Raw genomic sequence first — 27,246 nt, forward strand, 5'->3', positions numbered from 1 at the left:
GAGGTCCCTCCCCCTTCTCCTTCCCCACTGGTCATCGTTCGAATCCGAGGAAAAAGTTACCCCCTCCATAATCACTGTAATTCAAAAAAGCAAAAAGAAAAAAAAAAGCCATTTGCTTTCAAAAGAAAAAAAGCCACTTTTTCTTAGTATGGGCTTGTCCAATATAGATCCCTACATTTTCTATTTCCTAGACATATACCCATTACTCTATAAATCTATGTGTAAAACCCAATTTCAAATTTAAATGACTAGTAGGATATAAGAGTAGTATTTTTATGTTTTTACATCATTGCCACTAAACTTCATATTTTATTTATAATTTATTTCAAACATTTCATTTCATTTATTTCAAGCCACTTTTTCTTTTACCCTCAGTTCAGGTGTAAATGGTTTTATACAAGGCTTTTTCGCGTTTGAATTCATTTAGTCTGACATTCAGCACTAGAAGAAAGCCAGAAACTCTTTTATACAAGGCTTTTAAACAGAGTATGGCCAACAGGTAATTGCTGGCACCATTTAACCAAAGAGAGCAGCAAACCACCAACTTTTCATGTAAAACCAGTAGTAGGAACTAATTAAGTGAGACTTGAAATAATGATAAAGTGCACCAAAACAAAATAAATTGGAAAATATACATTCAATTTGTTTTCAGGTTCATGTTCCACAAAAGCTACATTCAATTTGAAAAATGAAATTACGAAAAATAAATTCATTATACAACTTTTTTTGTTAGATGCACAATATATATATTATCGTGCTTTCATGAATCTCTTACATCATTCATTGGCAGTAAGACCTGCAGAGAGATTTGGCTTAGTCTGCAAGACAGATTCAATACAAGTGCCAATGTAGAACTGCTATTACAGAGATGATTTGAACAATCTAAATTTGCTACAATAACAAGAACCAAATTATATTTAAAATAACTACATGTCGTACATTTGAAATTGATTTAAAATGACTACATGCAAGGAATCATTTGTAATCAAATTATTTTCTCCCTTTCTTTCTTGTCCAGATCTTGGCATAAATGAATTACAATAGTCCATACAAACAACTTTGCCTTATAATTTGATCTAAGTGCCTGTTTGGCATTGCTTATTTGGGGTAATAAGTGATTTTTTAAAAATTTTGAGAAGCACAACCTGTTTGGTAAACTGTGAGAAAATCACTTATTGTTAAAAATTGCTGTGAGAGAAAGCTATAAGGAAAGTAATGAGGTGCTTTCATTTTCTCGATTATGCATGAATCAGTTTCAAAGATCTGGGTTTAATGATTATGCGGCAATCATTTTTTGATTATGCGTAAAATCAATACCAACAACACTTTTAACAAAAATTCTACCAAACGCCTAAATCGCTTTATCTCACATTGATTTCTCTCACAAATCGGCGATTATTTTCACAGACAACAATGCCAAACTGGCCTTAAATCAAAATATAAAAATCCAATTTTCGTATAAGATACAATTTATAGCAATATTAATACTTCAATAAGTCAATGTATACTTTATACTAGAATCTCATAAAATCGTGTTTGCTTATTTAAGATGTAAGGAATATAAATAGCCAAAAATATCATTGAAAACATTAGTATTTCAAAAGCCCATTATTCAATCTGAGTCAAATTTTGAAAGAAAACAGTGTTGTCCACTATGAGAAATAAACAATTCTTTCTCCTTGTCTATTGTTTCCAAGTGGATGGGTGCTTTACGTGAACAGCAATAATATCTACTTTCATATTAATCTCTATTTTTATTAAATTACTAATACAATACAATATCATGTAATCGTTTTCATATCAATTATTATTTTTTATTTTTTATTTCTAAGACCTATAGTTAGCTGCCATACAATAACTTGTCAGCCGTCCACACCCTGGCGGTCACGTAGTTGAGTAAAATATTCTTTAGTCATGCACGTCAAGCCAATCACAATTTTATTATGCAGGCTGTCTTATGATCGTACGGCTATTGTTGATCCATATGGGTTGGAGGCCATCTTCTTGACGGAGTCGTGGAAGCGAATTTCTTCACAAGGCTGGCTTCTTCTTGGTCCTAGTTTTAATAATGGACATTCAACGAACGCGGTTAGGGCCTGTAAAATAATATCTCGTATATTTTGTATGTTTGCAATACAGAAGAAGGCCAATATATAAAGCCAATAAGACTACCTAAGGAAGGTAATTTAAATCCTAAGTTAAAGGCACTAATTTGTACAAGCCTTGACAGAGAAGTTGACTATTCCTATACAAGGTAACAAATAATGTAAAATATGTTTTGCAATCTTTCCATATCTTCAATATTCCCCCTCACGCTGGAGTATGGAGATCAAGAATACCCAGCTTGTTTTTGAGTCGTTGGAATTGATCTTTACCTAAAGACTTGGTAAAGACATCTACGAGTTGCTCCTTTGAAGGAATATAGGTAGTACGTAAAGAACCATTTTGAATCTTCTCTCGAACAACATGACAATCGATCTCAATATGCTTGGTGCACTCGTGATATACTGGATTAGCTGCTATGTATAAAGCAGCTTGGTTGTCACAATGAAGCTTGGTGTGGTGTGTGACAAACCAAGATCATAAAGTAAATATCATAACCATTGGAGTTCACAAGTTGCCATAGCCATCGCTCTATATTCTGCTTCAGCTGATGAGCGTGATATAGTATCTTGCTTCTTTATTTTCCATGAGATAGGACTTTCTCCAAGAAGTACAAAGTAACCTATAGTCGACCTCCTTGTCATTGGACAGCTAGCCCAATTAGAATCACAGTCGTAGGCTCTTAATTGAAAATTATTAGAAGATGATAACAGAATCCCTTGACCTAGAGTCCCTTTCAAATAATGTAATAATCGATCTACAACATCTTTATGAGTTGTACGGGAGCTTTGCATGAATTGGCTCAAAATATGAACTGTATGAACAATGTTTGGCCTGGTGATGGTGAGATATATCAAGCGACCCACCAATCTTCTATAGGTTTCTGGATTATGTAATAGTTCTCCATCTTCATTGTTTAACTTGAGATTTTGTTCCATGGGGAAGAAAGTAGGACGTGCACCAATAAGACCTGAGTCTTTCAAAATGTCAAGTGCATACTTCCGTTGGCTCAAATACAATCCCTTTGAAGAACGAGACACTTCTATCCCAAGGAAGTATTTTAAATCACCAAGGTCTTTTAAATGAAAACGTTGATGCAACAAATTCTTGATAATTGATATGGTAGCAGCATCGGTACCTGTAATAATAATATCGTCAACATATACAAGCAAGAAAATTGATGACTTACCTTTGTGATGATAGAAAAGGGAGTAATCTACTTTAGATTGAGTAAATCCCGCATCAAGTAATGCTTTGGAGAATTTTGCAAACCAACATCGAGAAGCTTGCTTTAATCCATAAAGTGATTTGTTAAGACGACACACCATATTTCCCCCCTTGCCGTGATAACCTGGAGGGAGCTGCATGTAAACCTCTTCATGTAAATCACCATGAAGAAAGGCATTGTTGACGTCTAATTGTTGAAGACACCAACCCTTGGCCGCGGCCAAAGATAACAAAACATGAACAGTGGTAAGCTTGGCAACAAGAGAAAAAGTTTCATGATAATCAATCCCTTCCATTTGTGTATATCCCTTGGCGACGAGGTGAGCTTTGCATCGTTCAATAGTGCCATTAGAATGTCATTTTATTTTATAGACCCACTTGCAGCCAATGGCTTTTTTTATGAGCAGGCAAGGCCATGAGGGTCCATGTATGATTAGCTTCCAAGGCAGCAAGTTCACTTTGCATAGCTTTACGCCATTCAGGATATTTAGTGGCTTCATCAAAAGTGTTAGGCTCAACAATGGTAGTAATAAAAGCAAGAAAACTTTGATGTTTAATAGAGAATTTGTCATAAGATAAATAATGGGATCAAGGGTACCTGGTGCCTTGTTGACCTGAATGTAAAAGGTTGCTTGAGATTGGTAGCAGTGATAATCATTAAGGTAACCAGGTGGTTTGCGACTATGAGGAGGAGGAGATGAGGGAGGTGCTATAATGGCAGAGGAAGTATTGGAATTTGTGATGGCTGGTGTAGGTGTTTCGGTGGGAGATGGAGGCAAAAGAGATGGGAGAGAAGAAAGTAAGTTGGTTGGTGGAGAAGAATGTATGTTGGTGGGTGAGGGAGAAGAAGGTATGTTGGTGGGTGGAGTAGAGGGAGACGTGTTAGTGTCTGGAGTGGCTTGTGTTTCTGGGTTAGATAAATCTGGTGAGGTAAGTGGTTGAGCGGAAGCTAAAGGAAGGTGGGAATGTTCAAAATCTGTTGCAGGAATGGGTAAAACACCAGTTAAAGTGTGGTTATTTTGTGATAAATTATAAGGAAAAATAGTTTCGTAAAAAGTGACATCTCTAGTAGTGTAAATTTTCTTTGTTTCATGATCATATATTTTATAAGCCTTTTGAAAAGGTGGATAACCAATAAAGATACATGGTTTTGCTCTTTTATCAAATTTATGAGAATGGGGACACAAGTTATGACCATAACAAAGACAACCAAAAATTTGTATGTGGGTATAAGAAGGTGCTTTGTTGAAAAGAATTTCATAAGGTGTTTTCCCATGTAAGATTTTGGTGGGTAAACGATTAATTAGATAAGAAGCAATAAGAACACAATCACCCCAAAAAGAAACAAGTAAATTTGATTGAAAATGAAGGGAAGGAGCAATATTTAAAAGATGACGATTTTTTCTTTCGACGACACCATTTTGTTGTGGTGTTGCCACACAACTATGTTGATGAATGACACCAAGTGAAGAAAAATATTGGTTCAATGTGTGATTAAAAAATTCAGTTCCATTGTCAGTACGAACTTGACGAATAGAACAATTAAATTGTGTTTTGACCATAGCAAAAAAATGTGGTAGGTAGGTATTAACTTCTAATTTATGCTGCATTAAATAAAGTCAAGTACTACGAGAAAAATCATCAACTACGGTTAAAAAATATTTAGCACCAGAAATTGAAGAAATAGAATAAGGTCCCCAAACATCAAAATGTATTAAATCGAAGCAAGCATTTGTTGATATAGTGCTTAAAGGAACAGAAAGCCGACAATGTTTAGCCAAAGGGCAAATAGTGCAAGCATGATTATTATCAAAAGAAAATTTTGAATTCAAACTTTGTAAATAAGGAAGAGTACACTTGGATGGATGTCCTAAGCGCCAATGCCACAGACTAAAATTTGGGGAAGAGACAGAGGAATTAGCAATGGAAGGCACATCGGGGGCTAGGTAATAAAGACCACCACATTCCTTGCCCTTACTAATAAACCTCTTCGAACTCAAGTCCTGCAAAACACAATGATCAGAATAAAAGGTAATGAAGCAATTAAGTAGTTTAGTGATTTTGCTAACAGACAAAAGATTGAATCGAAAATTGGGAACTAGCAAAACATTTTTTAGAGGCAAGGATGGTAAAGGTGTGGCAGAGCCAATATGAGTGATGTTGGATGTTTGTCCTGTTGGCAATTTGATGGGTGCGGTGTTAAGTGTGGTCATGCTTTCTAAAAAATTAGCATTGGAAACCATATGATCTGTGGCACCGGAATTGATGATCCAAGAACCAATATTGAATGATAAATTAAAACATAATGGGTTACCTGCCAGATTGGCTACTGAATTATTTTTACCATAGGGTAACAAGGCAATAAGCTGACTATATTGTTCTGAAATCAGCGATGGTGCAGCCAATGTGTTGGTGGTCATAGCAGCAAAGGAACCAGTAGAAGCAGTACTTGAAGAAGAATACATGTTCTTCTTCTGACAATGAGATTCAGTGTGCCCCGCAACATCACAAAACTTACAAAGCATATAAGAGTTTATGTCAGGATTTTTCCGGCAGCATGATTGAGAGTGACCATCAAGTTTGCAAAAATTGCAATGATAAAAAGGCTTCTGAGATGATGATTGATTGGCAGCCATGACTGACTGGTCAGGAGATATAGTGATTGTAGGGTGAAGAGAGGCTTGAAAGGAGGTTTAGGGTTTTAACAGAGACCAGTGTAAGCTCTGATACCATGTAAAATAATATCTCGTATATTTTGTATGTTTGCAATATAGAAGAAGGCCAATATATAAAGCCAATAAGACTACCTAAGGAAGGTAATTTAAATCCTAAGCTAAAGGCACTAATTTGTACAAGCCTTAACAGAGAAGTTGACTATTCCTATACAAGGTAACAAATAATGTACAATATATTTTGTAATCTTTCCATATCTTCAATAGGGCCACTTTTTTGGTGGACTTGGCCCAAATGGAGGGCATCAAGAACTGGATTATTGCTTTATGCAACAAGGGAAATGAGGCACATCAGGTACATTTATCGCCATTTGTTATGTCCCAACATGTGCATTTCTGTGGGTTTGTTTGGTCAAAATCCAAGAAAATTATCTTAATCACAAAATTTGGCGTGGTGAAGATCCGAATTATTTTGGGTTTATTGCGGGCAGGTTAACCCTTATGGATCATCCAGTACCGCCTACATATATTGGTAATTGCGTCGGGTTTGGCCGGTCAATGGAGGTGAGGAAGGACTTGTTGGGGGAAAATTGAATTGTTGTTGCGGCAAGGGCAATTGGAAATACTATTAAGAAGCTACATGATAGGATTTTTTGTACCTGCGCAAACAGGGTTAAAATCACTGAAAATACTTGCAAGAATACAAGGTAATTGTAGTATAAATGCTCATGCAAGGTCGTTGTCCCCAAAGATTGTTTGACTAATCTGTAATTAAACTAACTCTTAATTAATAACTAAAATAGATTTTATCAAAGATTTGAAGTTTATGAATTTGAAAGGATTAAACTAACAATAAAAGAAATCTGAAAGTTGGGAAATAAAAACGGCAAAGAAGAAAAACGATTTCTTTTTAAAGACTAACAATTTAGAGAAAACTAGGGTTTAGCCAACACCGTCGCAATCCTATGCAATTCTATCAACTACTTATGAATTTCCACATATATGCTTTGAAGGTTAGGTTTTCCTAATACATATTTTCCTTGTGATGTTCAAGCGAAAACGTATATCTAACATGCAATCCGTCTGTGATGTTCAGATCAAATATAAACATGCAAGACTCATTAAGTTTTGTGAAAACCCTTTGAAAAACCATGCAACCCTTAAGAGCGTGATGTTCGCCTTAAGTGAACTTACAATTACTAATCACAAGAAGCACTCCTCAATTTCAGGGTGATGTTCCAACAGAAATTGCATCAAATTACTTGTCTACATATCCTAATGGTGATCAGTCATTAAAATAGATAGATAGTTTTAAACACAGTGATTAATAATTCAAAGCAAACAAGTAACCATTCTTAAGCAAATTAATAAAATTACATATTCATGCTAGGCTTACGGCCTCGCCCTAGCAAAAGGAATTAGTTACACATAATCATAATTGAAATCCAAGAAAATATCATTCGAATGAATAAGAATGAAAACACCTGAAAGTAGCGAAAATCCAAAACCCTAGCAATTGCTCCCAAAGCCAAAAAGAAGTTCTAAAAAGAAGCTCCCCAAAGTTCTGTGAAAAGGAGCTTAAATACCTCCTAAAACCTAGCTACTCAATCCCCACAAGGAAACTAAGTTAAAGTAAAGTAAGACTAGGAAATAAAATCCAAATTGGATTAGGAGAATCTTCCCATAATCTGCCCAGCCACGTTTTAGTCTCAAATCTCCCCCTAATCTGGCCCAAGATAGCTCGTTTTAAAGATAAAAATATTCCGAACACTTCTCCAGAAGGCCACGAACCCATCCGAGGTCATCTTGGGCTCCAAAAACGCAATAAAAGCCCAAAACGTCACTATTCCAGCATAGCACACTGCTCCTTCATTTATTCGCCAAGAAATCATCCCTTGGTGGAAAAGTCTGATATTTTGATACGATCAAGCTAAGTGACTCACGTACGTCCTCCAACTAGAATTACTCCAAAATTCGTCCATTTGATTATGTTTTGCTCCAGAGAGAGTCGAAAATCCTATATTGGAAATATAATTCAAAGTATCAAAATTCTTCCAAAATATTAACCAAAATATACTAAGAATGAGGTTAAATATATAATATAAAATCGACTCATCACTACACAAGGAAATTTTGGGAGGGGCAGAGAAGTGGATATCGGAGTGGGAGGTGATGTTTGGGTCGGAGCTTCATGTTATGGTTTTCGGGTCACCTAAGGTGGGATTTTTATGAGACAGATTTTGGATGGGGTATTTCACTCACTGAGAGTAGAGACATATTGGGTGGGATTGAGGTTGGCTTGGTCCTACCAAAGCCTCAAATGGGTGCTTTTTCCTGACTTCATCTTTGTATTGTAGGTGTGTGTATATAATTATTGAGACTCTTGTTCTTTTCTTTTGATTTGTCAATTTATGGTTATTGGGGCGTGAGGTGAACTATTAAAATGGGGCCAATGAATTTAATATGCTAGGGAGACCAACTTTAGATATTAACTTGTGTATCATCTCTCTAATAGAGCGTGGGACTCATTGTATTGGTGGGCTTCACCTCTATTAAAGAGATAGTACACGAGTTGGTATATAAAGTTGGTCTCCCTAGCATGACCCTTTAATTTTTTTCTTTTTGTTTACACCATAATCAACCGAGCATATCCAGTCTCAAAACAACTATCACCAAGGCAGACACGCCTTCTCTCCTGCCGAAGGAAGACACTCTTCCGAGGTGCCAAGCACCTGCCGAAACTCCCGACTGCCAAAGCTCACAAACTGTTAAACCTAATTCTCATGACACGTGTCACCACCGCGGCAACTTGCACAGAGTCCCACATCGGAAATCTACACCAACCTCCCACTTTCACTTCCCTATAAAAAGGGAACAGTACCTAGTAAGAGGGTAACTACTTTTCTGCCTTTTACTATTACTCTGCAAAGTTACCCTTCTTAGCCGACTTAAGCATCGGAGAGCCTTCGGCCGGCACCACACCGGTGCCGGAGCTTGACGATCGCTTCTATTTTGTCTTCTGCAGCTAGCCTTTATTGAAGGCCCGGACCCTTTCCCTGCTGAAGGCAATCCCTTTTTCTCTAAGTTGACCCTCTCCAAAAAGAGCATCACAGTTTGGCGCCGTCTGTGGGAATACGATACTTGAATCCCATTTTTTCTCTACCCCTGGCTCCTTCTCCTATCCGCCCGTCGCCTCTTCTTCACTCCACACTCAGCTATGCCTCGAGGATAGCCAGGACTCAGCACCATATCCCCATGGGGTACCTCCCAGAAGACCTTCAGATGCCAATCTCGTGCAGAATCGAGAGCCTCCGCGCCAGATGTCACGTGGATGTCTCGAGAAATATGACCATCTTCATGCTAAGAACGTCGAGCTCGAACATGACTACCGCACCAAGAGTAATCGAGATGAATCGACCCAAGGCTCCCTAACGCAGCCCTACCTGTACTGAGCGTACAGCCAAATCAGCCGAGCACTCCCACCACAATGTCCCAACCCACCTAGGCCCAGAAGGGTAAGGGCCCCCTCTGTCGAAACGACCAAGTCGCGACTTCTCCGCATCTCCCCACCAAGGAACCGGCCTCATGAACCAACAAAGGTCTACAGGGATTGTAGGGACCGTATCCTGGATCGTCAAACGGAACCCCATCTTATCTCTGTTAATCTCCAAGACCCAAAGATGAAACACCTGGGCCCTCCGCCAAAGCCTACCCAACTACCTCTTGGAGAAGGTATAGGGGACTCGGAGAATTGGGGACAGGATTACTCAGACGACTACGAGTCTTATCACACCGAGACGTTCGAAGAATTCTACCCGGCCCATGGCCACCCACACACCGGACCTCCAAAGCACCCGAGATTCTCCTCATACCGACCCGGCAATGAGGCTTCTCTTCGAGAAAGTCCGGCGTCTGGAGAGCGAACATCAGCGCAACCACCAACCTCTCTGGGCAAAGCCACGACCTGGGCCCTTTACCGAACGCATCCTTAATTACCACCAGGAGAAGGACATCCAGCCACTCCGCATCGCCTTCTACAGCACGGAGGATCCTCTCACCCACATACATTCTTTCCGCCTGCAGGGTGCAAGGGCCTCAGCGAGGCATGTGTCTCATCTTCCTCCACTCTCGGCGCGGCCTGAATCGGTTTCTGGTGAACCTCGCACCATCAACACATTGTGATGCAAGCAGCCTTCTGGACCATTTCATGATCCAAACCGATCGCCTCTACTCCGCGGACGACCTATACATGCTTAGACAGGTGAAGACGAACCCCTTCGAGTACGCAGCGTGTTCAGCCACGAATACTCCGCTGCCGGATATCGATGATCGTGCCGCCTTGGTGCTTTCAAGAGTGGCCTCGAGAGTCTAACTTGTACGGTCCACAAAGCAACCCTTGGAACACATACGCCGGTGATGAAGCGCAGCAGCGATTCATGCCAAGGTGAGTACTTCAACTCCAAGCGTAGCCCACCATCCCGGCACATAATCCTTTTGCGATCCTCCACCGCTTCGGTACCCATCCCAGCTCCACCCCAACATTCTGCCCCTGCACCAAGCACCCAGGATGCCTAGCACCCCAAGAGGAAGGATAGCTACCAGCATACCTTCAACAATAACAAGCGGGGCAAACATGGGAACCACCACCAGTCTAGTGGAAGCAACCCTTCCAGGACAAGTGACCGGGCCCCACTCCCATTTTCACCCAAACCCAGGTTCGAGGTCTTCACCACCCTCAACACTACCTATGAGAATGTCCTAGTCCACGAGGCACCTATCATACCTCAGCCTCCACCCCGGAGACCAGGCAGCAAGCCTATGCCTAACACAGGAGTCTTCTGTCGCTTTCATCAGTTCGGTGGCCATGATACCGAATCTTGTGTTGCCTTGCGCAACATCATTGAGGGACTTATTCGCGAGGGGAAGCTGGATAAATACGTGCACAACCTCCCACCTAACCCTCACCAACGGCAGATCAACATGATCTCAACCATTAGTGGTGGCCCAACCATGGCTGGCACCTCCAACAACTCCATCAAACATTATGTCCGCTCTACCTATGCGCACTGGTCTTCAAGATCGGCGGGGACGCTTGCCGAAGACACAAAAACAGGCTGGGACTCCATTACCTTCTCCGAGGAGGAGGAGCGCGGCGTTATCCTCCCTCATGATGACCCAATCATTATCCGCGCCGACATATCTAACTTTGACGTTGGGCGCATATTGGTAGACACCGGCAGCTCAGTCAGTGTGATGTTTGCTGATGCCTTCAATGAGCTCCGTGTCCCGTCTCATTTGCTTGACCAAGCGTCACACCCCGTGAGCTTTTGGGTGATGTGGTCCAGCCTATCGGGAGCATTCATCTCCCTATCTCTATTGGAGCGGCACCGGAGGAAGACGGTCACCACTCCCTTCCTTATCATTGACGCCCTACACCTACAACGTTATCTGGGACGCCCGCCATGGCCCGGATGAAGGTTTTCATTTCCACACATATGTTCTGTTGAAATTTCCTACCCCTCATGGCACGGGCACTGTGCGCGGTGATCAACTTGGCGCCCGGTTGCTATGCTTCGGCAGTAAAGTCTACTAATCGCCAACATAGGGGTGAGGCCCTAGCGGTCACCCAGGCCCTAGCCCCACCTCGAGCCGGCACGAGCGCCCAGAGGACCCGGGAGGAATCGCCACCCAACAGGCCGAACTGTGGAGGACCTCGAATTGGTCACTCTCCATGAGAATATCCCGGATCGACAGGTCAGGATCGGCACCTCCCTCTCACAAGAGCTTCGCTCTGATCTTATTGCCTTCCTCCGCCTCAACTCTGAAGTCTTTGCTTGGTCTTACAACGATATGCCGGGCATATCACCTGACGTCATCTCCCATAGGCTAAGCATTAATCCTGCCGTCCGACCCGTTCGGCGAAGCGGCGTGCTTATGATCCAGAGCGGTATGAGGCCATGAAGGCGGAGGTGGATAAGCTGAACACCATTGGATTCATCAAGGAGGTGGATTATCCCACCTGGCTAGCCAATGTGGTAATGGTACGTAAACCAAGGAAGGGTTGGCGCATGTGCGTAGATTACACAAATCTCAACCGGGCCTGCCCAAAGGATAGTTTTCCCCTACCTCGCATTGACCAGCTAGTTGACGCCACAGCCGGCCAAGCCCTTCTCAGCTTCATGGATGCTTACTCAGGGTACAACCAGATCTTCATGCATCCTGAGGACCAAGCTCATACATCCTTCATCACCGACCGTGGCCTTTACTGCTACAAAGTAATGCCATTCGGCCTCAAGAACGCCGGGGCTACATATCAGCGTCTGGTGAACAGCATCTTCGCTCCACTCATTGGCAACACCATGGAGGTTTATGTTGATGACATGCTGGTCAAGAGTCGCACTGCTGACCAGCACATCCCCAACCTCTCTGCCACGTTCACCATTTTGAAACAGTATAGGATGTGGCTCAACCCCACCAAGTGTGCATTCGGGGTGGCCTCCGGCAAATTCCTTGGCTTCATGATCAGCCAAAGAGGTATTGAGGCCAACCCAGAGAAGATCCAGGCTATCTTGGACATGACGATACCCAAGACGGTCAAGGACATTGAGCCTTACCGGACGTGTCGCAGCCCGACAGATTTATCTCTAAGGCCACGATCGTTGCGCCCCATTCTTCAAGGCACTTAAGGGTAGCAAGCGCAACATCACCTGGACTGCAGAATGTGACCAGGCGTTCGGCGAGCTCAAGGCATACATGAGCCGAGCCCCTTTATTGTCAACCCCTGAATCTGGGGACATCCTCACCATCTACCTCTCTGTCTCGGCTACAGCGGTTAGCTCAGTGCTCATTCGACCACATGAAGGTGCTGAGCATCCGGTGCACTATGTGAGCAAAGGATTGCAAGATGCAGAGATTCGATACCCAGACATTGAGAAACTTGCTTTCGCCCTGGTGGTTTCGGCTAGACGCCTCCGGCCATACTTTCAGGCTCACACCATCCATGTCCTAACCAACCAACCACTCAGGCAAGTGTTGCAGAAGCCAGAGACTTCTGGGAGGTTAGTCAAGTGGGCCATTGAACTTGGTGAGTTTGATATCCACTACAAACCCCGCCAAGCTTCTTTTCACACAATGTTCTCTGTCAGTATGATGAATATTGTCTTGTTTTCACTATTGTTAGTGAAGAATTTATTTTTACATTAGTGCTCTGCAATTTTTTTTCTCCCCAAAACTCACGTTAACATGTTGAGTGTTTGTTTTAACGGGCTTCCTCCTTTTCTCAGTGAGCGTGTTTCATCCAGCAATTTTTTTAGAACTCCTTACTGGTTTTAGCTTTCTTTGTAGTTCACTTGGTCAATAGAGAATGATCTTTGGTGGTAAGCAATCGGAAGATGGTTGAACTCTTGCATATTATAACATCCAAAAGAAGTCAACGCTTCACCTGGTTTGATATCGATCTCAGTTTCTTCAAGGGTAATTTGGAATTGCAGTTTTAATTCAAAAGTTTCTTTAATACAAACTATTGGAACTACGGTTTTTATTAAGACGAGAGACTAAGTTGGACAATATTTGGAAGTAAGGTAGTTGATTGAAACCACAAAGCTCAAACCAGGAAGAAAAAAAAAGTAAAAAAAGAAAAAAGAAGAAGAGAAGAGCACGTTGGATGAAACACTCGCGAGAGGAGGAAGCCTGTCAAAAACCTCAATGATGTTAACGTGAATTTTAGAAGGAAAAAAAAAACCTCATTTAAAGTTTGATGACGTGTCATGTGTTAAGTGGTTATATTGTTTGAGTGATTTAAATTTAACGAAATGCAGGACCTAAATGCAGAGCATCATGGTCCCATATTACATATATATGTGTTTTACGCATTATCTATTTTAATAGAAGTGCTAGCTTTAAGGAGGTTGGGTTCGAAATCGAATTTAGGATCTCAGATACAGAGATAAATGCTCTTAATCTCCTGTCATCTATATAATTGAATAAATGAAACACCATCGCATGATTTGAGAGCAAATTCTACTCCATTTCCCCCATTAGGCCAATAGTACCACCGGCCTCACCTGCATGGTCTCACTAGTCAGCTAAGAAGAACAAAGATTTACGCAGAAGGCAATTGTGGGAAGAAAATATCTGAGTGGGTGAACCAACGGCTTTCAAAATTGGAAATCAAAGCAAATTCAAGCAGTTGGTTTTCTGCTTTTGTGACACCACAACGTGGCCATTTCGATTCCATTAGTAATGAGGATTCAGAATATCACACATTGATCAATCAAAGAGAGATTCAACAACTAAAAGAAAGATCGATTCTTTGGGATCCTTCTTTTCTTCAAACGGAACGAACAGAGATAGAATCAGACCGATTTCCTAAATGCCTTTCTGGATATTCCTCAATGTCCCGGCTATTCACGGAACGTGAGAAGCAGATGAATAAGCACCTGCTTCTAGCTCTTGACCCATGTTCTCTCTCCACTGTGTGGGCCCCACTCCCTTTCCCCAACTCTCTTCTTTATTTGTTCTCTCTAGCTAAAACTAGAAGCTTTTCTTTTCTTCATTCAAATTAAATCTTTGATTTGCAATGGCACATTTGAGCAGCAGTGTGATGAAGATGAAGGCCTTGGTCTTTGCCTTTGCCGTGGTGGCTTTCTTTGCTGCTATGTCTTCGGCCCAAGATTTTGATGCTGCGCCCGCTCCCGCGCCGGCTCAAGACAAAGGAGCAGCTCACTCTGTGGTGGCCTCAGGGGCTATGATCCTCTGCCTCCCGTTTTTCGTGTCCATGGTTGCTCTCCTCAACCACTAGATTTTAATTATTATTTCCACCCATTTATTACTTGCTAGTATTAATTCTTTTGGGGTTTTCAAATGAATTTCATGGAAGTGACTCGGTGATTCTTTTATTTTATGCATGTATTTATAATGCGTGTATTTTCCTTTATCATTCTTTCTTGATGTGATACCATATTATAAATACAGACAAGTATTGAAGGTTCTGAAACAAATTGTAGTTTTGGGAGAATTTGTAAGCCATCCGGGTGATTAAATGATTTAGATTTGATAATTGAAGGATTGAGAACAAATTTTCAAACCACTTAGGTGATAACAGAGATCGAGAATCAAAAGAACAAACAAACATTCACACACAAATCCAACACCACAGTTTTACGTGGTTCACTCATAATTGAGCTACGTCCACGAGGTTGCTAGGTTTTTCACTAATTGAATAAGAAGATTACAAGTACAAGAGCACTCTAAGTCTGTTCCAATCTGGTTCAGAATAGGAAAAACAAAACAAAACAAAATTTAAATTTAAAAACAAGAAATCAGAACAAAGGAACATTGCTCGACACTGCAGCACAAGATACCACACTTGGGATACTGAAGCTCTCTCAACTGCTGAAGTGCCCAACAAGACTTGAGCATACTTCGAACCACGCTCTTCCGGCATTGCAATTTTCCTGTACTCTTACAAGGTCCCTGTTCCACAAAAGTTATTATCAACTTAATAGAACTAGAATGAAGTTTATGCAAGTGTAGGATGCACAGAAAATGATAACGCACGCAAACCAGGCATCAAGGATATAATATGTGAAACAAAAATCACATGCACATCATATAGAATGGAACATTATCTATCTGTTTGTGTATATAAGCCTAAATGTAGTAGCTCAAGGGTCGAGTCAATCTTATGATCAACACCTAGGTGCATTAACAGGGAACATACATTTGAATGATGGCTATTGGCTTTCTTCACTCCATCTGTTTCTTCTTCTCTCCACTGCATATTTATGGAAGTAACTAGATCGAAAGTAAACCAATGTTATTACCATATGAACAATTTTTTTCAGAACTGAATAATTGAAAAATGTTTGTTTGAACTGTGGAAATATAAAACATTTACATATGATGAAGTAGTTACCTATTATTCTTTTGCTAGTTCTTCAGAAGCCATAACGCCATCCAAGCCTAAAACACTAGGTCATGTTCGTTTCAGTATTTTATTTATGCTCATGAATACAGTTCAAGTGAACTTCAATTCTCCTCATGCACACTGTTCAAGGGAACTTCATTTCTCACACGGGACCTGAAAAGACAAGGAAGAAGGGAGAGTTAGCTGGGAATTGATTTCTTTAAAAAAGGACTAAGAAACAGAGATGTACAAACCCGAAAAATCTGCCCTCTTTGTTTTTGCTTTTCTGTATAAAGGAATAGTATCCAATTTCGAACTGCCTTAAGACAGTGAGGCCGCGAATCCATTCGGGCAGTGATGCTGAACTCTGAATTGAAAGCCATCGAAGTTATGTGAGGTTGTCTGTCCCTTCTGGAAGGTAATGCCAAACTAAAGGAATACTCAATTTCCAATTGATAGAGAGTAGAATCTAGTGTCACTGTCTGACATCTTCAATACCAAGATGACAAAGCACTACTCTCTCCACCCAGCCATCTCGGTACACTGCATGTTCAAAAACCAATGATAACTCTCATTTAAGCATTCAAAGAATAAACCAGCACAGGAAATGATAATGAATGCAAAGAAGATGATGCGGTAAATGAGCATCAAAGACCACATTCAACAGAAAAGAGTATGACATCCTACCAACAATGTACATAACCAAAGAAACGAAGAACACAATTAACTTCATTCCTGGTATATCAATCTGAATTTCATTCATAAATATCAGCCATCATGAAAAAATATAAACTACTTTCACACGACCCCAATTTCATAACCCATAAGGAAATTTGAGAGATAAAATTACCTAAATCCATCACATGTAAAACTCGGTATGAATATGTTTGGCTCTAATAATAGGAATTATTCAATTATGTAACATGGGCATATCAAAACTCGGTATATATGCTAGCAGAAGGCAGCATGATAGAAGTATCAATGTTTTAAATAACGCGCCCTTGGTGCCCTTTGTGGCGGGCCTCTTGGCGAGGCGGTCGGAATTTGCCTTGAGGCGCAGCTAATTATGAGAAAGTCACCGAAAGCAGCGTACGCCTTTCTTCGAGGCTTATGCATCCCCTTAGAGGCGTAAACACGTGGTAGTACGGTACTATTGAAATTGGGTCAGAAATGGGAGAAATTATACAATACACATGGTAGTACGGTACTATTGTATAATTTCTCAAAGTAATCCTCTTTATCCAAAACAAAAAACAAAAACAAAAATTCATGATTTTCCTTTACTAGCACCCAAGTTCTTTTCAAGGTACAGGTCTTTCAAAGACACCAATTTCAAAAGCCATAACGAAATTTGAGAATTACAATTACTTAAATTCATCACTGCATATCCATGAAAGAAAAATAAGAAACAAAACCGAATCACGTGAACATACCAACAACAAAACAATGCTAGGATGAAGGGGTCATCATCTAATACATATATACCACTTTGTTGGTGATCTGCTGTTGCACAATCACAATCAAGCCATAAGAGTTTTTAGTGCACTGACCCAACCCTTAAAGATCATCAAATGGACCTGAAAAAGAAGAAAATGAAAGAGCTGAGGTTGGTTGCCATTTGAATAAAAATGTGAATGCAAAACAAATAAATTAGTTAGAAAAACACACCAAGTTAGGGAAGAATGCGAATGTCTGGGATGTGAGCAATCTTGGACCAGTCCTCACCTGTTTCTTTCTGGCATCTTTGCTTTAAGATGGGGCAATCTCCAATTGTCAACCTTTTTAATGAGGCGAGGCAACGAAGCCCTTCTGGTAGTGACGCCAATTTCGGGCAATCCCGAATTTGCAGTTCCTGTAAGGAGCTGAGGCAGCAAAGCCCTTCTGGGAGTGACGCCAATTTCGGGCAATCCCAAATTTGCAGTCTCTGTAAGGAGATGAGGCAACAAAGCCCTTCTGGTAGTGATACCAAATTAGGGCAATCTCTAATTGAGAGCTCTTGGAGTAATGTGAGGTTTCCAATCCCTTCTTCTGGCACATATTCTATATCCTCAACGTCCAGATATTTTAATTTGGATGAGGGAACAAATGAGGAGGGAAGGAACTTCCAGCTGCTTCTCTCTAACTTCAGTCTATCAAGATTTGGGTACAGCGGCATGGAAGTTAGGTCAGGACAATTCTCTATCTCTAAAGTAGAAAGACAAGGAAATGAAGAAGCTGAAGCTGTTTCATTCCTCCACCATCCCTTGAGATTAGGGCAATCAATTAGATAAAGACTCTCTAAGGAGGGAAAGAAGGTCGTCGATGGAGAAGCAGCTGACATCATCATCATCATCTCATCACCGGCAAAGTCCTTAACCTTGTCTTCTGCTGATATGTGCTCCAAATTCCTTAACAAGTCAAGATGAAGACTCTTAAGAAAAGGTAAATGATCCAACGGTGGAAGATGTTGGCATCTATCACAGTTATACAACCTGAGATTAACAATATTTGTGAGAGAATGAAACCAACTCGCAAACCTCGCACCCGGGTATTCCTCAAGGACTAACTGTTTTACAAATTATAGTTGTTCACGATGAGTTTTTATATTTTTGCGTGAAAATGATAATTGGATTAATTAACAAGATGACTATTTACAATCTCCCAATTTAAACAAAAAATTATCACTCAAAAATTAAAACAAAAGATGAATAATGAAGAGAATTAACCTCATTCTCGGCAGATCAATCTGAATTTAATTCATAAATTTGAGAGTTACAATTACCTAAATTCATCACTGCATATACAATTACCTAAATTCATCATTATAAATTTGTTTCATAAAGAAAAGTAAGAAACAAAACGGAATCATGTGAACATACCAACAACAAAACAATGCTAGGATGAAGATATATACCACTTTGTTGGTGATCTGCTGTTGCACAATCACAATCAAGCCATAAGAGTTTTTAGTGCACTGACCCAACCCTTAAAGATCATAAAATGGACCTGAAAAAGAAGAAAATGAAAGAGCTGAGGTTGGTTGCCATTTGAATCAAAATGTGAATGCAAAACAAAGAAATTAGTTAGAAAAACGCACCTGTCTATCTCAATTTCTGGGATGTGAGCAATCTTGGACCAGTCCTCACCTGTTTCTTTCTGGCATCTTTGCTTTAAGATGGGGCAATTTTCAATTGTCAACCTTTTTAATGAGGCGAGGCAACGAAGCCCTTCTGGGAGTGATGCCAAATTAGGACACTTTGAAATACGCAGTCTCTGTAAAGAGATGAGGCGACCCATCCCTTGATCTGGTAGTGATACCAAATTAGGGCAATCTCTAATTGAGAGCTCTTGGAGTAATGTGAGGTTTCCAATCCCTTCTTCTGGCACATATTCTATATCCTCAACGTCCCAAATCACCAGAGATTTTAATTTGGATGAGGGAACAAAGGAGGAGGGAAGGACCTTCCAGCTGCTTCTAAATAACTTCAGTCTATCAAGATTTGGGTACAGCGGCATGGAAGTTAGGTTAGGACAATCATATATATCTAAAGTAGAAAGACAAGGAAATGAAGAAGCTGAAGCTGTTTCATTCCTCCACCATCCCTTGAGATTAGGGCAATCAATTAGACGAAGACTCTCTAAGGAGGGAAAGAAGGTCGTCGATGGAGAAGCAGCTGACATCATCATCATCTCATCACCGGCAAAGTCCTTAACCTTGTCTTCTGCTGATATGTGCTCCAAATTCCTTAGCCCGCAAAGGTAAAGACTCTTAAGAAAAGGTAAATGATCCAACGGTGGAAGATGTTGGCATCTATCACAGTCAGACAATTTGAGATCAACAATACTTGTGAGAGAATGAAACCAACTCGCAAACCTCGCACCCATATAGCACTCCAGGGTTAACTGTTTTAGACTTGAATGGGGCTGCAGCGCTTCCATTGACTTAATAATTACATCACTCTCCTCCTCAACCGCATCACTATTTTCTCTTTCGATGCCCATCCAATGTAAAGTCAACGAATAGAGATGTCGTTTCTCCTTCAAAACTGCACCATCATAATTCAATTCTGACACCATATCTTTCTTGTACCCCAAATTTCTGATCTCCAACTTTCCTCTTAAATCTTTCAGCTTCCCCAACTCACTGAGCCCTGCACTGTCCCTCAACATGGAATTGTTTTCGCTCAAAACAAATTTACTCAAAGTACGAAGACAAGTCAATTCACCCAATCCACGAGGAATCCGAGCCAATTTATAACAACCTTCCAAAACGAGATGCCTCAAGTTGATCAATTTCTTGATATCTCTAGGCAATTCCACAAGCGAGATACATCCATAGAGATCTAGTGTTTCCAAATTTTGAAGTTCGACTATCCAATTTGGAAGTCTCTCAATGAGATTAACACTAAGATCAAGATATCTTAAATGTTTCATTTTCCTAAGACATTTTGGCAATTTTTTAATTCTCAATCCATTCAAACTCAACATACGCAATGACTTAAAATTTGAAGCAATTGTAGCACAAAATGACTTGTGGAATGACTTCCCCCATCTGTATTGCCTTAGGAAAAGAAAAGTCCTTAGCTTATGTGATTCCAGCAAGGATGTCGGTATTTTCCATTCCGACCAATCAACATCAAAATCGAAAGATACATGAAGAAGACGTTTTGCATCAAAATCAGTCTTATTGCGATCTATTATTCTGCTTCCCTCCCCTGCCACTTTAACAGCAAGTTCATTCATGAGATCGTGCATTTTACAGCTTGTTATTATACCAAACTCATCTTTTTCTTCTTCTTGGAAAAAAGATCTCCAAACTAGTTCGTTATAATATTCATAACCAACATCTTCCAAGCACTCATTAGGATTTGAAGACTTAACGAACCCTTGTGCCACCCACAACTTAATTAATTTCTCTACGGGAATCTCATAATCAGGCGGGAACAAACTACAATAAGCAAAACAATGTTTCAAATGTGATGGGAGAACATCATAACTCAGCCCAAGTGTTGGTATAATAACATCTTCTTCTTGACTTATTGTTGAAAGCTTGTTGCTCTTGAAAGCCAACCACTCACTTTCTTGATGTTTAGAGTACAACATCCGTCCTATGGTCCTTATAGCAAGAGGAACCCCCTGACATTTTCCAGCAATCTCCTCCCCAATGGCCTTAATTGTTGAACTCTCTGGCTCTTTTCCCTCTTCGAACGCCATTTTCTTAAATAAAAACCAGGACTGCTCGTCATTCAAGCCCCTTAAGTTATATGGTTCAGCTCTATCTGCTATATTTGCAACTTTTTTACTACGAGTAGTTATTAGTATTTTACTACCTCTTGCACCACCCATCAACAAGTCTTTCAAGTCGTCCCATTTTCCATGATCTTCATTCCACACATCGTCTAACACAAGGAGGTATTTCTTTCCATCTATTATTTTCCTAAGTTCTTTTTGCAACTGATCAATCTCAAGGCTTTTGGCTATTTCATTAGTTGCAGATTGAATGATTTTCTTAACAAGTATATCCAACTCAAATACATTTGACACACATATCCACATTTTCAGCTCAAAATGATTTTGAACCACCTCATCGTTGAAAACTAGTTGAGCAAGTGCAGTTTTTCCCAATCCTCCAAATCCAACTATGGAAATAGTTGAGACATTTTCTGTAGAGATGGGATCCAAATCCAACAAAAGTTGAATAATTGCTCTTTTATCTTCATCTCTCCCTATTATATTATCCTCGCGGACAAATGAGTGGGTGACCCTCTCTCTTCTTACAAATCGTGCATCTTCGTGGTTCACTTGTAATTGACCAAATGTTTTATTCGAGGTAATCTCATGAAGTCTCTTGTCAAGATCTTTTATCTTATGACCAATTTTCAGCCCAAAAACAAGCGGGTTTGAGCTAGAGAAGAAGCTGCGTACCTGCTTTGACACTTTATTATTTCCGGGCACCATTTGTCTCCACTGAGCTTCAGTATAAAACTCATCGAGCACGTCATCAGCTTCATAAACTGCATCTTCTACGCTTTGGAGCCACACTTTGACTGCTTCATTGTTGGCTTGCTTTTGCTCAGCATCAAGAAGAACAGCTCGGAGTTGGGAAACTAGAAGCTTAAGCTTTTGGAGCTCATCGTTGACACACCAAACCAATCCAATCTCTTCAAAAGCACGGGAGCCTAACCTTTCAATGATCCCTTGTGCAAGGTTGAAGAGGACTCCTTCTGCCATTGGAGAAAGGAAAAGAGTATTCACTTGGAGAAAGGAAAAGAGTATTCTTGACGAAAGTTGTGGTTTGTTGATAGAGTTGTTTGATGTAGAACAGCAAGTGGAGCAAGAGTATTAATAATTGGACAAAGAAAAGAGGAAACATGCATCAAATCACATGGGAAAGCTTTGAATATTTGGTGGTTTTGAAATTATTTTAATGAAGGAGTCCAATTGGTTGGTGTTGTTCACTTTGAGAAATAAGCAATTCTTTCTTTCTCCTCGTTTATTGTTTCCAAGTGGATGGGTGCTTTATGTCAACAACAATAGATGCCATTGCCAGCTATCTTCTTTCATATTAATCTCTATTTTTATATTAAATTACCAATACTTTACAATATCATGTAATGTAATGGTTTTCATATCAATTATTATCTTCTATAGACATGCCAATTTATTAATTTGTTTTTAATTTCTCTAAGCATATCAATTGTTATTTTATTTATTTATTAGGCTTTTCAAGCCAGTTATGTTTTGCATAATTTTACATTATAATTAAGATATCAACTATAACATAATGTGTGCAATTAATATTTTATATAAAGAAAGATAAAATATAATATTTTGAAGTTGGTTTTAGGTTTGACTTAAATAGAGGAGAGATTAATACCTATTATGGAAAGTTTAATTTGATTGGATTAATACCGGTTACATTTTCCAAAAGGGGAATACTAGCTATATTTCTCATTTGATCTCATCTCATCGAAATAATTTGATAATGAAACCGACTTATCTTTGAGGCTTCCTTTTTAAAATCATATCTGTAAAAAAGTCAACCATATCTAAAATTATTTAGACATTTTTTTTGTTATAAAATAAATAGACGAACTTAATATTTTTAATAGACACAAATTTGACCTTAAAAATTAACGATTTCAGCTATCGTACAAGTTATAACATACTAAAAAGACGAAGAGGAAAAGATAAGGCAGTTAATTTGTTTTTTTAAATAATAAAAGCATCATTTACAACCTATCTATCTGAAACAAGTTCGAAATAACTAAATAATGCTACAAGATCTTTGGAAGTTATGTATTATTATTACATATGGCCAATTTAACAATTATAAATTTTTATGGTATGAATTTGAAACTCGGTAGAATTATTATTACATGTGCATAGGTGGGTGGTTGGGTCAATAAAAGAAACTTAAAAAATTTGAAAAGGACAGAATAAAATAGAATTATTAGGGGAGGGAGGTGGACAATGCCTTACAACTTACATCTCGAGGAGAATGCGTGTCGTGTTGTAGTGGAGCCAGCTGTCACAATTAACACGTGACTCTTTTCCTCTCCCAAACCAACAGCCTGGGTTGGTTTCTGTCCCTCCCTCCTAAAACTAGACCAATGGGGAGCGAGAGACCTACACATTCTTCTGCACGACAAACCCACCCAACTCCCAAAAAATAAGGGCCAAAAACACTTTTCCTCAATAATCTCAAAATGCCAGCTGGGAAGCAGTACTTTTCCATGCTGGCATCACCGTCCACGTGTCAGCCAATGACTCCCCAACTCCCCTGCCACATTGGCTCTCTTTTTAGGGTTTGGTAGGGCCCATGAAATTGCTTAGTCCCAGTTAGAGAGATGCCGTCATAGTTGGATTTGGGACCAAGCAATGTATAATTGTGTTAATTAATTCATTCCTCTGTTTCGCAAATGGGTTCTTTCTTGAGTGCATGTTCATAGAAAAACAAAATGAAAAATTACTTCTGTAACCAAAAATAAATATTTTAAAAAAAAAAAAAATTATTACTTTGCACTTACGCCAAAATGCCCAAAACCAATGTGGTTGTAGGTAGGGACTAGGGAATAGGGAATAGCAAATACTTAATGAAGAAATGCTTCACAATGAAATGATGCATAAAGATTAAAGAAATAGAGACAAAAAAGAGACCATTATATATGTATACTCATTTAAGCTAAGATCCGTTAAGTGTGGAAGTGGAACGTCCCAACTAAAAATACAAAATAAAAATCTTTTAGGTTTAGCTACTGTTTCACATACGAAAGACTATTTTGTATAAGTAAAACTAAATAAACGAGTAAGTAACTAAAATCCTAAAATATGTCTTTAAATACCTTAAAATTTCTTCAAAAATTTTCCCCATCATTTCATTCCACATTTTTTACAAATTCTATCACATTCTCTACTTGTTATCAACTTTCCACACTCACAAAAATACTATCCAAAAAAGCACTGGGCTTTAGGAACACATCTCATAAAAATACACAGATGAAGTTGTGAGATATTGAATCGAAAACACTTTATTTATTGACATTTGAAGATAAAGATAAGAGATGCCATGTCCACAAAAATCTAATCAAATCACGTGGGAAAGCTTTGAATATTTGATGTGGAACAGCAAGTGGAGCAAGTTGAGGAGGAAATGCCGAAATGTCTTCTTTGATTGGTTTTGTCATTATTTTAAATTAGCCTGTTCTGTAAATTGACCTTTGAAGAGTCTCTTTCACTTTCAAGGACTGTTTCTCTGGGCCACAACTTTTTGAAAACTTCTCCGTCCCCTCCCTCACATGGCGGATGAGGATTGGGTCGTCTGATGAAAAGTAGAATTTTAATTGACAGTGCCACAACAAGTCTTTTCACATGGGTCGTTGTGTTGTGCTGCATATGCATGCCAGCATTTTTTGTCTGTGTTGTAGCCTTTTGAAAGTGCATTCCAGCTTGGTTTTGGCACCGCATGGCCAGGCCATATATACTTTTCTGTGCCTTCACATGGCGATGGGAACGGGGTCGTCATAGTTTCTGAGAAATTGTCGGTGAGGTCCCTTCCCCCTTCTCCTTCCCCACTGGTCACCGTTCGAATCCGAGGAAAAAGTTACCCCCTCCCTAATCACTGTAATTCAAAAAAGCAAAAAGAAAAAAAGAAGCCATTTGCTTTCAAAATAAAAAATGCCACTTTTTCTTTTACCCTCAGTTCAGGTGTAAATGATTTTATACAAGGCTTTTTTGCATTTGAATTCATTTAGTCTGACATTCAGCACCAGAAGAAAGCCAGAAACTCTTTTATGCAAGGTTTTTAAACAGTATGGCCAACAGGTATTTGCTGGCACCATTTAACCAAAGAGAGCAGCGAACCACCAACTTTTCATGTAAAACCAGTAGCAGGAACTAATTAAGTGAGACTTGAAATAATGATAAAGTGCACCAAAACAAAAGAAATTGGAAAATATACAACTTTTTTGTTTTCAGGTTCATGTTCCACAAAAGCCACATTCAATTTGAAAAAAGAAATTACAAAAAATACTAAATTTGCTACAATAACAAGAACCACGTTATATGGAATGTATTTGAAATAACTAGATGTTGTACATTTGAAATTGATTTTAAATGACTACATGAAAGGAATCATTTGAAATCAATTTGTTTTCTTCCTTTCTTTCTTGTCTAGATCTTGGCATACATGAATTACAATAGTCCATACAAACAAATTTGCCTTATAATTTTATCTAAATCCATTGTTTTGAAGTTCCTCCATGTAGCCAAATTCCCAACAAATCAAAATATGAAAATCCAATTTTAGTATCTGTCCGATACAATTTATAGCAATATTGATACCACAATAAGTCAATATAATAATTCATACTAAAATCTCATAAAATCGTGTTTGCTTATTTAAGATGTAAGGAATATAAACAGCCAAAAATATCATTGAAAAAACATTAGTATTTCAAAAGTCTATTTTTCATACTTAGTCAAATTTTGAAAGAAAACAATTTTTCAAGTATATGTGGAGAGACTTGTTGTGGCACTCCTAATTAGGGATCCCGAGCCTCTGCATTTAGCATTCATGCATTTACACACATTTAAGAGAACTCAACCAGACCTAGGAAGAGAATTTATGAAATCCAAATCTTTTTGACATAGTACTGCAATTAAATATGCAAATTCACAAATGAAAATTAATTGGGCACAAATACTAGTACTGCATATGAAAATCTTATATGTGCCTCCCAACTACAGAACTTAAAGGTGTATGTGAGGAAAAGGGAGTGAGGGGTGGCTGCCATGGCTAGCAGTTGGGGTAGGAGGCTGGGTCAGGGATAGGATTCCTTTTTTTTTTTTTTTTCAGAGTTATTGAATAAATATAATAAGGTGCAAATGGTTAATTTTTGATTTAATACAATTATGACGATGTGGACTTATTAAAGTTCATTAGATTAATCTAATGGTTAACATTCACTTAAATGTGTGTAAATGCACGGATGCTAAATGCAGAGGCTCATGATCCATTAATTAGAATTCTACTTTTCATTAGACGTTTTACCACAAGTCAGCCGTTTTCTAAAAATGTGTTTTTCTTTTCAATAATTCAGTGTTTCCTTTTTTTTTTCTTTTCTTTTGTGGTCGAAAGATGAAATTTCATTACGAAAAACTCACCCAAGAGAATGGTACAAATACAATAATACAAGCACAAGTCTAATATGCAATATCATATGAATAAAAGCAACAGACTACCCCAGATAATTATATCAATAGATAAACAAAACTAAAAATTGATAAAAACTAACAAAATTACAAACAACACAGCAACAAAAACCACCAAAAAATATAAGCACCACCAAACAGCCACCATAAACCAGCAACACTCAAGGCAACCCCAAGGTAAAACAAACAGGACCATCAAGACATAAAGGAGGTGGTGCAAGCACTCGAGCTGTAATTGAATGTTCTTTATCTGCTTTCCGTTTCAACTTAAGTTGATCCCATGTTAAATTTGGTTTCTATTTTTCTAGTATAAGTACATTGCTTTACATTACTAATTACTAATTAATAATTAAATAACTTGTTATGAACGTACAATTATCCTGTACAGTAAAGTAACCTTGGAAGAATCTCTTTCACTTTCAAGGATAGTTCTCTCGGCCACAACTTTTGAAATTTTTTCCATGCCTTCACGTGGAGGTGGGGTATGGGGTCGCATCATTATGCAACAATGATTTGACTGGTGTCATTATTTGACAATGACCTCTTGTAGATGTAACTGTGCAGGAATAACATCCAAATTCCAATCGATGTCCTGGGCTGTTTGAAATTTGAATTTAAAATCCACTTTGAATAAATTGGCTTCCT

At 39.1% G+C, this 27,246-nt stretch overlaps 1 protein-coding gene and 1 pseudogene across 5 annotated transcripts; one reads left to right on the forward strand and one right to left on the reverse strand.

The window, feature by feature from the left end:
• Positions 1–1,735: 1,735 nt before the first annotated feature.
• Positions 1,736–8,340, forward strand: LOC148916633 (anthocyanin 5-aromatic acyltransferase-like; annotated as a pseudogene).
• A 6,819-nt stretch (positions 8,341–15,159) lies between these two features.
• LOC103330462 (disease resistance protein RGA2-like) lies at positions 15,160–22,448 on the reverse strand. Of its 5 annotated transcripts, XR_016127044.1 has the most exons (8): positions 18,986–22,443; positions 18,803–18,894; positions 17,578–18,380; positions 17,395–17,486; positions 16,164–16,452; positions 15,919–16,083; positions 15,724–15,797; positions 15,160–15,476 (listed from the first exon to the last, which is right to left on the reverse strand). XR_016127044.1 is itself a non-coding variant. In XM_089052552.1 (2 exons), the coding sequence occupies exons 1-2, from the start codon at positions 22,117–22,119 to the stop codon at positions 17,477–17,479; spliced, it is 3,144 nt and encodes a 1,047-aa protein (XP_088908678.1). In that variant the 5' UTR covers positions 22,120–22,448; the 3' UTR covers positions 17,274–17,476. The 5 variants fall into 5 exon arrangements, 1 of the variants encoding a protein (XP_088908678.1); XR_016127045.1 differs by lacking the exon at positions 15,724–15,797; XR_016127047.1 differs by lacking the exons at positions 17,578–18,380; positions 18,803–18,894 and having other exon boundaries at positions 18,986–22,448.
• Between the last annotated feature and the right edge of the window lie 4,798 nt (positions 22,449–27,246).

Source organism: Prunus mume, linkage group LG5 (assembly GCF_029339155.1).
Source record: "Prunus mume cultivar Tortuosa linkage group LG5, ASM2933915v1, whole genome shotgun sequence".
Classification (NCBI taxonomy): Eukaryota; Viridiplantae; Streptophyta; class Magnoliopsida; order Rosales; family Rosaceae; genus Prunus; species Prunus mume.